Source organism: Onychostruthus taczanowskii, unplaced genomic scaffold (genome assembly GCF_017590055.1).
Source record: "Onychostruthus taczanowskii isolate IOZ18803 unplaced genomic scaffold, ASM1759005v1 scaffold22, whole genome shotgun sequence".
Taxonomy (NCBI): Eukaryota; Metazoa; Chordata; class Aves; order Passeriformes; family Passeridae; genus Onychostruthus; species Onychostruthus taczanowskii.
Window position 1 is genome coordinate 11779300 of NW_024499462.1, and position 15020 is coordinate 11794319.

The following is a 15020-nucleotide window of genomic DNA, read 5'->3' on the forward strand; positions in this document are numbered from 1 at the left end:
CTGACAAAGAGCAAACTCCTGTGTAGGGCTTAATGCCCTGGAGGCCTCCATGGGCAGACAGTGGGTTGTGTGTGCCCTGCCCCAGGCTGGGGATCTCCCCTGGACACCACTGCCAGTCTTCCTCGTGCAGCCACCCAAGGACCACGGGCACTGGGGCTGGCCTGAGCACTGAGTGCCTGTGGCTCCAGCCAGGCTAATAGGAAGGAGACAGTTCATATTTGCAGAGAGCTTACTGGGAACATGGGAAGGGTTTCAGTTTATGACAGCAGGAGGGGAAGTTCGGGTGGTTTGGAGCACAGAAGCTGGCTCCTGGGAGACAGCAGTAGCTCAGACTCAGTAATAAGTGCTATCAAAGACCTGGGTATGCTTTCCTCATAGCTGAGACGGGCAACATGAGATCCACACAACTGTGTGAAAATGTGGAATTGAAATAGGAAAACTTTGCAGAGTTACACAAAATTTGCACCCCAGGCTGTTGCTGGATATGAGGTGCTTGATTCTAGAAAAATGAAGCCATTAAGGAAATGTTATGAAAACGTAAGCATTGCAACTTATTCTGATGTCAATTCAAATTAGCAACAGGGTTTGGGCAGCTTAGCATAGACAAAATTAGTTACACCTCAAATAGTTTTCAGGATGAATTAGATACATTTCAAATCTCCTTTTGTGAATTTTATTTACATAAAGAATAATTTTTCTTCCTTGGAATCCTGAACATGGATTTATTGCAGAAGATCTTACTAACAGATAAAAAAAACAGTAGCACTAAAAATATTTTTCAAATCTAATAAAAAATTAATTTGAAATATTTCTACATATAAGTTACACAATTCTCTGCATCCACCTAACACTCAAAATCATTACATTACCATTGAATAGACAAGATTGTAAAATACAAAAATTAGGGGGTTTGCTTTGTGTTTCATTACACGAAACACAATTCTAAAAGTTGTTATGTTGAACAGCATCCACAAGATAGAATGTCTGTATAGCTTACTCCTCAATTAATCATTTTCCTGGTCTAATATCATTGTTCAATAATCTATTACCTGCTTTCTTCCCACTAAATCTATGCAAATGTCCTCCAAAGTAGGTAACTTCGGCTAATTTATGTTGCAATATTTTACACAATTCATTTTTCAAATTCAAGTAACAATAAAGAGAAACTTGTTTAAGAGTAGCAGAGGTTAAGCATGGCAAAAAAGCGGTAACTGACATTTATGTTCCTGAAAAATCCAACTCCAATGGAAGAGGTACAAAATTAATCCCTATGGCCTGAATGAAGCCTGTTACAATGAAGACCCTCCCCTAAAATACTTGATGTCTTTACCATAAATGAAAAGATAACTTTGGGATAGGTTATGTTGTCACTTCCTTGCAGACTTAAAAATTATCCCAAGAACATGGCTGAAGATGGCGTTAACACCCTTAACACTTTGATCTTGATTTTAGCTTGTTCCACCTGAAACATATACATGCACCACTCATCCTGGGACACAGAGTTCTTGTTTGAAATATTAAAGAAACTCACCTGCAAGTAAAGCTAATATGGGCTCCTGAAACATAGGGTTTTCATGGGCTCTAAATAATGGGTCCAACCTCCCACCATTCTACACTTTAGAGTGCTCCTAAGCGTGTCCACCCACCTCTCAGGTAATGCTTGTTCAGAGATGGGTTACAACTGGCGGCTATGCACTTCTTCAGCTCTTTTCTTGACTTTAGATTCTAGAAGAAAGGAATTTGGTTCCAGATGATGAGTGTTCTTTTTTGAGCAGTGAGATTCAGTAGTTTGACTCATTATTGTAATTCACATATACCAAGATGTAGCTCCATCCAAATCTGGCATTTACTTTGATGTTCAAATCAAATGCATAGTGTTTGGCAACTATATATGCAGAATTTAAATTGACTGATCCATTTATCTGAAACTGGTATGTGTCCAAGACCACTCACAGATGTATTTCTCCTGCTCTAGTAGAAATTCCAACAAGAGGAAAAAGACATGTTAATCATAGCTGCTCCAAAATAACACATACAGCAAATATTGTGTGTTAAGACCATCTGACTGCCCATCCATGTTTCAAAAGAAGTTAAGAAAAACCAGGTAAACTGATGGTAAAGGATACCTGTGATTCCATGAAAATTCAAATCTTTTTCCAGTTGCAGGGAGGTCCTCCTTGCAGAGCAATCAGGACTACCACAACAACACATTTTATGGCTACCACATAATTTCTCACGCAAATTCCAGTTTGTTTTTTTTATTTAAAGGACCATTGGGCACCCTGGAGAGGGCAACAGTCTGACAGACAAGTTAAACATGCCCTGGTTTCTCAGCAGAATTCTGGAGCAGAAATATGCTTTCTTAAAAGAAATCCTAAAGAGAATCTAATTCTGTCAGGTCTCTTACCTGCCAGGGATCAAAAATACTGTCCACAGCCTGGCCTATCAGATTCTCAAAATCAGAATCCTGCAGCAGGATAGCCACAAAGAGAAATGAACATGCTGTTGATTGGTGCCTGCAGACTGGCTTAGACTCACAGGACAATAATAGCAAGATGAAGAAGCAGAATTTCTCAGGTTCTCAATAAAGATAATGAGTTTCCTTTGAATTGAGATCCATGAGTTTCCAGCATTAGAAAAATTTAAAATAAAATTACTAACTCCAGAAATACTTGGGACATCCTCAAAGAACTTACTGAACTAGCAAGGCTATACCTCGGCAACAGCAGAACAGCTTGAGAAGTACCCCAAAGGACAGGATGATAGGGGATCCTAAGGGCCTTCCCCTGGAATGTGTTCCACCTTGCCATTGCCCTCAAGTGAGTTTCTCCAGTGCTGAAGGTTTTTGCCTATTGAAAGCACAGCCCAGCTGGGGCTGAGCTGCAGCCCAGCTCCTTTGGTGGGACCAGAAGCAGATGCTGATGGCCAGTTCTTTTGCAAGGGTGGAGAGGAAGTCCTTCTCCTTAGCTGTGGAGGAAGAAACTTTCTACTTGTGAAATTATAGCCTTCAAATAACATAAATTTAAGATGATGGACACAACTGTTCATAGAACTTAAAGTTCAGAGAAGGGGGTTCTCTTCTACACCACTAGAAACATAACCAATAAACAGACAGCTTTATGTATTTCAAAAGTTCTACTGTCCCAGTCATCGAACTGCTACAACTCTGTCCTTTAGAGGGAAGCTCCTGCGCCTGGAAACCGCTTCAGCATGGAAAGCAAAGTGACTCGTGGGTGCTTGTTTCCCTGATGGGATTGCACATGCTGCTGGTTTTGACACAGAACATAAGGAGTCAAAGGAGGGTCTGAGGACTTAAAGAGCAACATTTTGACAATGTTACTTATCACATATGGATTAGCAGTAGTTTTACTAAAGTACAGGTTTAATGGATAATTTCTCTAGAGAACTAAAAAACCCCAAATGTAATGACTAGAAGGGATAAGTTCTGTTAACTTAGAACAAAAAACTTATATAGCAAAGCAATATCTCCACATTGCTTCCCTGGGAGGTCAGTACTTAAACAGATGTTTTTTTAAGTCAGAATATGACCATTAAAACTAAAAATACAGCTTGAGGACACACTTTGATGTGGCTGCAAAATTATCACCCAAAGGCTATTATAAACGGGGTGGCTTAAGTTTATAAATAAGGCAAGGCTTTAGAGATCAATTAATGCCTTTGGGAAAACCAGGGATGCTTTTATCTATCTTTCAAATATTTTAGGGATGCTGCAATATATTTTTTCTATTTCTTTTACAAGCTTATTTCCTGCTTTTAGGAAAACTCTGAAAAAAAATTAAAATTAGCAAACTATTTTGCAACCCTTACATATATTTATGCCCCATTGCATATGCTTAATAATATATGCACAATTAGCTTTCAATTTACTGTCATTGACTAAACTCTAAATTATAATTTAAAAATAAAATACAGATTTTCATTAGTAATAGTTTAGCATAAGTCCATCCTCAATGTTTATGTCAGCACATGAAGGAAAAATCTCTCTTCATTAGTTTACTTATACAAAGCAACTTTCCAATAGTCTTAAGGAAACATCAGTGGATTAAATTTATTCTTATAAAATCGACAGAAGGAATCCTCATAACAGAAGATTATATAGCTAATTGGAAAGAAGAGAGGGTTCAAATGCCTAATTTTGCTCTTTGTTGAAGCAAGTCAGAAAAATAAAACTAGCTAATAGATTTATAATGAGATGTGAAACTCTCTTGAGGGAATAAAAATATTATATGAGCTATATAAACAGAGGGAAGGAAGGTGTTGACAGAGAAAGATAACATGAGAGAAAGAACAAGGCTGAAACTGCAGTTTTGAAAAAATAGCGCTATGCAATAGTACAGAAAAATAGGTTAACATAATAACAATAGTGCCAATTCTATTCCAAAACCCCCAAACCACGTTATAAAGATTCTGAACATCAGCATGGACATACTACTGTCTCCTCAACTATCCTTCCCTTTTCTCCTCTTCCAAGAACCTTTGTTCAGACTCAAATTTATAAGCACAGGAAGCATCAATACATACTCTTTAGGCAGAAACTGTCTCTTTTATACAAAAACCTCTGTCCAAGAACATTTACAGCTAATATACAACTTAGCCATTCCTAATAACATTTAAGTCAGTCAATAATTGTTTCTTTGCCGTATTGCCTGGGAAACCCTAAGAGCATTGGCTGCTTATATCTGATGAAACAGAGAAGTTATCATGCTTTCTCTTTTAAAGTCCTTTGTACCACATGCATTACCCTCTCATCTAATCAGATCTAGTGATTGTGTTGTTTGAGAAAGCTGGACCAGCTCAGTGATTAACAGTGGTCTGGTCCACAGAACTCACTCTTGCTCTGGATGTAATATTGTTAATCTGAGTAAAGGGGGCAGATGATATCATGTGATAAGGGCAGGTGAGAGAGGTCTGCATCAGCTCACACTTAGATACTATCCATGGGGATAACATGGCACTGCAGCCTTACAATCTACTGCAAGGACTATCTGTAACAGGGGGAGAATCTCCAGCACATGTTGCCATAAGAGGCTTTAGCATAACCTAATCTGCTGAATCAGAAACTGGCTGTATCTGCCCCAAACAGGGCTTGAAATGTGGAGGCACTGAATTAACCTTAGCTGGATTGGAAAACAAAGCTTTATTGTAATGTTTTTTTCACCTGCATTGTTATCTGTAAATATCTCTGTGAAATTGAAAAGTTCTGAATTTACGCTGATTTAATGAAGCTTTTGTTAACATTTCAGCTTCTATTCTTCTTGTTCGTATCAACTGCGTAACTCAATTTTATTCATACTTTTATTTTTGCAGTTCTTAAATTATATATTAGATATTATATATTATACATTTTTGCCCTAGTGATCTGAGTTTTAAAAGGCATATGTAGTTTACCTTTGAAAGGCTCTCAGAGACGTATGTTAATATTATAGTGAAAACTGAAAGCCAGATTCTGCAGGATTTTTCCTCCAGACAGGTGAGTTTTGTCCAAGATGTATTCAGCAGCTGAACACATTTCAGGACACTTAACTGAAGAAAAAAGTTAGAATTCAATCTTGCTTGTTCCTGGCTCTGCTCTTGCTGTATGACCTTGGGCAAATAACCTTTCAATTGTCCACCTGTAAAACAGTCAAGACTACACACCCACCTTATTGGTTTATTCTGAGCTTTAATGTTTATGAAGTGCTCTGAGATGCTCTGGGAAGTGCTACAAAGTGAAAAGGGTTATCAATCATTGTCAGTAAAACACAAGCTGCTGAAATACCGTGGAATCTGCTTTCCTCTCTCAAAGGACATTTTGTCTTGTGCTGCGTGTTCTCCAGTATTCACAGTCTTAAAAGCATCTCAACACTGCATAGCATAAGGAAGGATAAATATTCCTAAGCATTCAGAGAGACTACCAGAAAATATTTTTAGCTTTAAGAAATGAAGTCTGTTGGAAAGTATAAGCTTTGCTTCTAAATACCTGCTTGTTTCCCATAACAGGAAACAAGAAAGACATTTTTCGAGATAGGCTTCCTAAATTGCTTAAATAGCTAGACATTAGCTGAAAGCAGCACTAAATATAAATTTAAATACTTGGCTCTCAATTTTCCTTTCATTAATGATGTACTAGGTAAACTATACTAAAATAATTACTTGCTTATTACTCATGAATTTCAGTGCAGCAGCTGAGACAATATAGATAAATAAGATGATTAATTGAGACAGAATGAATCACAACAAAATATGTTGTTGTAAAAGGTATGGTTAACTCCACAGTGATTCATATCATTTCAGATAACAGGCCTTTTATCAAAAACGGCTGCAAGGTTGGGAAATGATTTAAAAGCATTTTATCTCAGAGAGCCACTGCAGTTCACATGGGAGGGAAAAAAAAAGAGGAGAGAAGAAGCAGCAGATTCAGTGTCTGCAGCTGAAATAGCCTTGGGCTGTTTCAGCATCCTTCCCACAGCACATCTTTACAACACACCACTGACATTATCAACCTCCCCTGTGCTAGAGACCCTCTCACTTTTCAGATGGCCACAATTTATTAGATATTTCACTACTGAGAAAGTTAATTCCATGAATTAAGGAGCAATATTACAACACCATAGCTGTCCTGTAATTGAAAACACATCTATCACAGGAAAAGGGCATAAAAATTCTACAAAGACATCAAATAAAATAGTATTTATTTTTCCTTCATCCAAAATTACAATTTTTAATTCCCAGGCTCCCTCCTTAAGATTTGCAGAAATCTTAAGTGTAAGATTTACAAAAAGAAATACTATCTGTTTACTGCAGTTTGGAAAAGGAAACACCAGCAGCAGCTGACCTTAACAACCTCTACCTGTTAAAATAGAAGGGAAGATGAGATGTCTCCTTACGAAATTTTTTCCCATGTGTATTTAATAAACTGGGTCAGAATATCTGACTACGATTTTTAACTGAACCACAGACTCCCTGTAGGGAACTGTGCAAACCTCAGTCTCTCACCCAGCCAAGGAACTGATGATAATTACCCTCACCTGTGGGCCAAGTTTCTGAGAATTGAAAGCACAATGAAAAATAAAATATTAGTATATAAACTGAAATGCAAAACACTAACACCCAACTTAATGTCATTTAAGAGGATTACTGTTTCTGAAAATTTAATTCCAAGTGAACAGAGATGTAGAAGGTAAAGGCTGAACTCTTAAGGACGATCACTTGCTAGCAACCAGTGACTGAAAACAACCTCTTAATATAGTCCAGGTCCAGTAAGACAAGAAGAAAATGTTTCTTAAGGGCTCTTTATATAACATACATGCAAGTCAGTAGTACTAAAATGAGCCTCTTCAAGATACTCTGTTTCAAACACCATCTATTATTTGCCTTTCAATAATAATTATAAATGCTTACTTGAAAATACTTCAAACAGAAACATCAACTCAGAGATATTTATGGCATGACCAGCAATTCTTTGCTATGTTCCTCACTTCTTAGTCCCATCTGATACTGAAGAACAGACTGAAATGTTGGTCTCTCATTATTTATTGAAAGTAAATATTTCCCTGTATTTCCCTTCTTCCCTACACCAAATTACATCTGCCATCTGATTTTCTCCTGACTCCTACTTTTAATTGTTTCCTCAAAGTCAGACAGCTCACCAGTATAAAAGGACACTTGTGGTTGTGGAAAGCTATGTGCTAGGTCTAGAAACAGTAGGAATTGCACTGTGTCAATTCAAATCAAATCAGTTATGCCCTTATGAATGCACACTAGTTTGAAGAGAATCACCATGAAGCTCATTTATCTTACAAAAATGATTACGTCTCATTCAAGATTTTCCTGGGCTGTGGGCAGATTCCTAAGCCTGCAGGTATCAATCTGATCCCAGGTGATAATGCAGCAGAGGAAATTTGCAGGTGGAACTGAAGGTTGTTCTCAGTGTCATATCTTAATGCAATATATCAAATTATGTGGAGTGAGAGTTTACAGCAAGAGAATAGACAAATTTGTTTGGAAACTGCCATTTAGGTGTAAATCCTAGTGTGTTGAACACAGTTTATGCAAAAAAACTTACTAGTATTTCCATTCCCTCCCTCAGCTAAAACAAGCACAAATCTACAGACTGCCTGCAAGTTCAAAATAAGGAGTTCGTTAATCTCACCAAAATCCCACCAACCCCTCGGTTTTATATTTACTGGTTTTTATCACCATTGAAGAGAATTCTCCATGTAATTGAAGAGACTTGCCTTTATAAGGACTTAAAAGGGGTATTAAAGGTTGCTGTCCAAGCCACCTACATTTGTAGGGATGTTTCTGTTAGTATTTGATACCTCAATTGAAAATGTTTTAAACAAAGGAGGCACAATGTACCATTCCAGTATAATTGTGAAGAGGAAATGATGACAAGACCCATTTGCTATCTTATTCCAAAGGCATTCATCTCTCTAAAGCTCAGGATTTCTAACTCTAGAACCACCACTCAAGCTATTGTCATTGCTTCTTAAAATGTACAAGTCTTGTACACAACCTGCTTTCTTTTCAGCACATTTGCTGTCACACGAGCAGCAATTTCCCAATGGGCTCACAGATGCTCTTTGTAAAACTTCAGCTTATAATCCTGTAATTAATTTGTTCAGAGACTGGGTGTTTAGAAGTAACAGCTCTTTACACTAGAGACAAGGAGGATCAATTTTTAAAGAATAATTTTTATCTTAGTTTTCTTTATTATTTTGTATTTCAAAAAAAATTCACAATTTCTCTTTTACATACCTCCTCAACCTCTACAGATCGCAGTACACTGAATACCACAAGTTAATCATTGGTTTATTGTTTTTGTTGTAAAGCACCAGATGAAAAGCTCAACATGTCTATAACTCCAAAGTTTCTAAATTTTAAAATTTTTCAGTGATGTCCTGCCTACACATAGCAAGAGAACCCAGAAGGTCTTTACCACATCAACAAATATTCCTTTGAGTCACGAACTGGTGCCAGATGCAAAGATCAATCATGTGAAAGCCTTAAATCCTGAAGAAACTGCTCTCCAGGTGCACATGCAAAAATATACAGACTGTTCCCCCAAGGACGTTCCTTCCCTGAGGAGATGCGATTGCAACTCACATCTTTTGGGGTGACTGGAAATTTAATTCAGATTCCTGTGTCCATTACGGACTTTGGTGGGTCAGGTATTTAATATAAATCACCATTTAGCCCTAACCAGGAAAATGGAAAGTGATACATACAAATTTAGTCTCCTTTACTTGCCGAGAATAATTGCTGTGTAGGAAACTTTCTACAACGCTGTGTAAAGATGTTGCTTTCAAAACTTTCACTCTTTTGACCAGCGTGTTACTGGAAGTTACTCTGAGTTGTAAAATATGTATTCTAAGGTGAGCTTTTACAGCCGAATTAAGCAGCAACTTGTGACAAAGCAGTTATCATCAGGAGATAATTGACCTTATTTGAGAGTTAAGCATCCTGAGGCAAAGTAGAGTGTGCTTAATCCTGGCAGGTTAATTATCCAGTGATTATGGTAGCTTGGAAGGTATTACTGCTAAGAACCATTTGCAAAATGACACTATTTAAAAAACCTTAATTTAATAAAAATTAAAAGCAATGACAATAATCAAGTTCTTCAGTCATGTATTGCTAGATAATGACTGCACAATGGCTCTACTTGGTTACTGCAATGACCATATAATTATTCCTTTCCTGAATGTTCTGTACTAAATTTGTTATATGAAGTATTGTTAATAAATACAAAAAATTCAAGAAAAGATGTTTAGGTAGGTTACAAATGGGATTTAAATAAATTGTCAAAACACCAGTGGTCACTGAAATAATGCTGAAATTGATACATATACTGAGCTGTTACCACAGCATTCAGTGTCTAAACTGCATTTAAGGGTATGCTGGCATTTACATTCAAAACTAGAATATTTATTCTGAGAGGTTTATAACTTGCCCATTTTAATTACCATCTGGCTGAAACTTGAAATAACCAATCTCCATTCAGATGTAAATTTTTAAGTAGAAGATGTAATTTAAAATCACTTTGCCAATTGTTTTTAGTTTAGGAACAGCAGCAATTTGGAATTTTGCTGCACTTGGATGTTTTCATATTATTCAAAAAAAAAAACAGCTCAGTGCTTAACATGAGAATTTTATTGGACTATAATGTGAAGATAAATATAGGGAAGAATAAAATTGTGTCTAAGAGTATTGTTTGTACTAATGAAGTAACAACCACACAACTTAGTATGCTTTGCTTATTTGTTAACTTATGCACTTAAGCTGACGGAAGATGTAGCATAAAGTAAAAGGAAATCACACCAAATGGACAAAAACTTGGTGTTGTCTAGCTCAAGTGGTTCGTGGCCCCTCAAGGTATACACAAACACCGAAAAAAATTATCCTGAATGTGTTTTTAGCTGAAATTCATATGGGAGGAAAGAAAAAGCACAAAAACCAAGGGTGGAAGCTACAAAGGCAGAACATGTCAGAGCTTTGAGTTTTGAGCTTTTGAGTTTTGCAACTACTCTTTATCAAAAACCATAGGTAGAGAGCAGAAATACTGACACTGAGAAGACACAGAAGCTACTTAAAACTAGAAGTACACCATGCCAAGAGCATGGTTTCAAGTCACACAGAAAGGCAAGACAATAAACCACTTCAAGCAGCATTTCAACAACTCCAAAGCAGCAACAGCCAGCAGGACTCTGAGACTAAAAAGTGACCAGGGTTTCATGACTAGTGTAAGCAACAAAGATGCTGCTAGTCTGAAGTATTTATATATATATTGCACTGCCAAGTTTAAGGATGATCACCTAAGTTTAAATAATAATCTTTTATCCTGAAACACATCAAAATGCTTCAGAAATTATATACATAAAATGCAGGGAGTCTTTCAACTTTAGCAAACACAACAAACACAATATTTTTGACAGCAGGTGAATAATACTGTAACAAACTGAAATGACAGAGGAAAATAACGTAGTCTGAATAAAATTTCTGAAATGGGAGTATCACCAGTATCATGGGCTTCTGCTTATAAAATACACAAATGCACAAAAAGCAACAAACTATGAAAAATAGCACCTAATGAACCACTATGATCTGAATTATCCTAATAGGTGAGTGTAGCAATGTTTATATAAAAGATCCTCAAGTTTTAATCCCAGAAATTTCTGTGACACTCTTCCACTCTAAAATTATCTAGACTTGGTATTACATAATCTGTGAAGTCTGACAGGATTTTGTGTTTAGATTACACTGCTATTTAATAAAAATACTCAATACCATCTTTGTGAGGACTGTATCAAGAAAGATGTACAAAGGCAACAGTTGAAATTAGCAAGAACATGCCTGGAAAATACTTTTTCTGTACAGTTAACTTTAGTTAAAAGGGTTTCCTTTAGCCCATGCATTCAAAAATATTGCAATTTTCTTTGCTTTAAAAGTAAGTATTTTAATTTTTTAAAGTCCTATCTATATCTATAAGATATTTAAGTATCTATAACAATGCTAGCCCCTTTATGGACATGTGGACAATAGTTTAAAGACTGACTTGTGTTGGTGCAAGTCCCTTTGTTGCAGTCAGGAATAACTACTCACAGGAGTAAGTTGCTTTGCCATCATTTTCCTGTACTCCTGTAGTTATCTTGAGTGACAAACCCACATTTCATTTAGGTGTGTCACACATTTCAAGGCTTTTTTCAATCTTTTCCTGCTGAGAAAACTAATAAATATTTAAGAACATTTTCTAAAGTGACGAAAAATCAAAAATTATGAGGGAAATCTGAATTAATTTGGTCTATTAACATGTACTTCCAGGCAGAATTTAATGCAATCTGTTTGCCAACTTACACAGCAAAGATAAGCCTTCCTCTGATGGGCTGCCAGTCCATCCACCGTATAATCAATGAGAACCTTTTAAATCAACTCTATTTCTTAGTTTTCTCCTCCCACTTCTCCCCAAAGAGTCATCTTCACCAGAGAAAATGCTGTTAATAGCAGCACTATGGATAAGGAATCAAGTTACAGGAGCTCGGTGGCAGCCCTTCATATGTTTTCTTGCAGCAGAGTTAAATTCAGGATGAGGACATTATGCACATGGACAGCTATTACAAAGCACCAATGTGTTAGGTGTTTCCTAGAATGAGCAAGTTGTAAACCTCTAATGGGTCAAGTGACATCTTTGGCATCTACTGAAATATCCAGTCCTGTGACCACAGGTTTAACTTTCTAGTGACACCTCACATGGTCAGATTCCCTCTATAAAAAAAGAAGGACCATGAATTACAGAATCCTCAAGGTTGGAAAAGACCTTCAACACAATCAAGTTTAACCTTTGACAGACCATTACCCCATCAACTGAATCTGCCACAGATAGAGAAAAGTGCCACATCCAGTCTTTTCCTGAACACCTCCAGGGATGCTGACTCCACCACCTCCCTGGGCAGTTTGTTCCAATGCCTGCCAACCCTTTCAGTGAAGAAATTCTTCCTGGTATCCAACCTGAACCTCCTCTGGCCCAGATTGAGGCTATGTCCTGCGGAACACAAAGCTCTAAGTGCAAGAGACAGAGACTCACCGTTTCATTTCCAAAAAGGACATCCACATAAGGCATGACTTTCATCATTGGCTCTTTGTAGAACTGGCTTATAAATGGTGCAGAAAGATTCAAGCTGAAGATCTTGTTGTTGGCAGAAGCCTGAGCAGCCACTTTTAATACTGCTTCTGGTGACACTGTCAGGAAGAATCCCTGCAAGCATCAAAACAAATCAGTGTACGTTACTAATTTTATATTAGGTACCACATGAAGCATGCTATTTCTGTAAAATCTCTCCCAACCCACGTTTGTCATACACGTGCACAGATAAAAACTTATTACACTAACTGTTCTCCAAACTCAGTAAATAACAGCAATTTTCAAGCATGAGCAGAAAGTATTAAATTTAAGACCAGAGATAATGTCCAAGGCACAGTGAGAAACAACTTTGAGGAGGGTCTGACAAATAAAACACCATCTCAGTCCTATCTATATCACCACCATGACACTTCAAAAGTTGTAATAGTGACACAGTCTTATTTTCCAGTTTTCATCCATATGATTATGCCTTTGAATCACAGAATAGCTGTATTTTCATCCTGCAAACTTCAGTTACCAGATCATTTTAAGCATTCTAATCACTAGAAAAAATAAGTCTATAGATTAAAGACTACTTTGAGAGTACATCTATTTATTTCTCCTTACTCCACACTCTCCAGTCTAAAAAAAACATGACTGATTTCAAAATCTGGGCACGATTTGCTAGTTGACAGTCAAAGTCCAAAGGGCACAAGAATCCTATGCATGCTGTGGAGCTAGTTAGTACTCTGAAGAACTGGAAGCCTGTACACATCCAGGCTTCTTTGCTAATTTTACATTCAGAAGAATTAAAATGAACAGTTTCTATAACTTCTAATCTCCATAGCAATCTCTACCAATATTTTAGTTTTTTATGTAATGAACAGAGAGATGGATTTTTAAAAAAACTGTTCCAAACACAAAATAAAAATCTTTCAAGGGTGGTGTGTTGCCAGCTCTGGATAAATGACAGATTGCTCTCCAGTGGTCTACATAAATAGTAACCTGGTCAAATAATTAGGCTTCTTACCAATTTTAGGCTGAAAACTTCATCTGAAGTAAAATACATCTGATTGTAATTTAAGGTACAGAACACTATCCCCATGAGATCTAACTCAGGCCTGCATCCAACTCCATTTTCCTTGTAAAGGCATCATAAAAGTGCTGAGATACAGATAGGAGAGTTTGCTTTTCAGATCCTGCAAAGTAAAGGCCAGGAAATCTCAAAGGGTATTGCTCTGTCTTCTGGGTTTCTTAAAAATCACTTCTGCCATTTAATTGCATTCTTCCATGGTTTTGTTTATATCTTTTTAAATAACTGTTTGACATTAAAACATCTAGAAATTAAGAGTTCTGTGTATGACAACTCTTTTCCAAGTATAACATTTTTTTGCAAAACAAAATTGTAGCAGTACAATCCACATAATGGAATTAAGAAAGTAGGTAGAAAATAGAATTTGATCTGAACAGATATTGATTTAAAGAAACCTAATTCAACCCCCCCCCCCCCCCCCCCTTCAGGTATTTAAACTGACTTTGTCTCTACTTTTAGAGGAATTCTATGCAGCTATGGCCAGTGTAGTTACAGTAACCCAGCTTCCTAAGCTTAAATTACAACCAGAGAAGCCACAGGCCGCCCTACTGCAGCATACTACAATTGTGTACAGGAATGAATTCCCCTAAAACCCCCAGGTTTTCTTATATCTAACTGGGATTCAGAGCAAAGTTGCTCTGTGACTTCCTTAGAAACAGCCTGCAGGCTCTTGCAGCTGCCACTGCTTTTGGTCCAGACAGATGGATTCAAAGGAATGCCTAAGCAACTACTCTTACCTACTCTAACAATTAACTGTCAGCCAACATTAGCTTTGAGTGGGAGAATAAGTGTGTCCTGTATCACTGGTATAAAAGACTTTGTATTTCACCAGCAGGACATTCTATTCCCACCAACAAGAAAGTTAAGAGACTCCTCTGAAGATATTCTGTACCCACATACCTCAGGCTACTACAGAGAGTTTTGGGGTCCTATTTACCAGCAAAACCCAAAGATACCTAAAAAACTATGAGGAAAATACCTCTAATCAAAGGATGAGACAGTTAACAAACAGAAATTCCAACAGCCTGGAAAATGTACATTACATAGAAAAATGAAATTACCGTGTATGTATCTACCTTTGTGAAGGAGGGGTGAGTACTGCTTTCAGTTCTGGGCCCCTCACTTCAGAAGGGGCATTGAGGTGCCAGAGCCTGTCCAGAGAAGGGCAACCAGGCCCAAGAAACACCTAGAAAACTCGTCTGACAGGACGAGTGGACCTGGGACTGTTTAGTCTCAAGAGCGGGCCCAAGGGGGGACCTCATGTCTCTCCACAGCTGCCTGAAATGAGGCTGCAGCGAAGTGCGGCCTGCT

The 15020-nt window shown here is 37.4% G+C and overlaps 1 protein-coding gene across 2 annotated transcripts in view; it reads right to left on the bottom strand.

Moving 5' to 3' along the window:
- ADK (adenosine kinase) overlaps positions 1-15020 on the bottom strand; it is a 272718-nt gene that overhangs the window by 65524 nt on the left and 192174 nt on the right. For both annotated transcript variants that reach the window (XM_041405041.1, XM_041405042.1), the window contains exon 7: positions 12581-12751. In XM_041405041.1, the coding sequence (XP_041260975.1) occupies positions 12581-12751 (171 nt within the window). The remainder of the gene's footprint in view (positions 1-12580; positions 12752-15020) is intronic.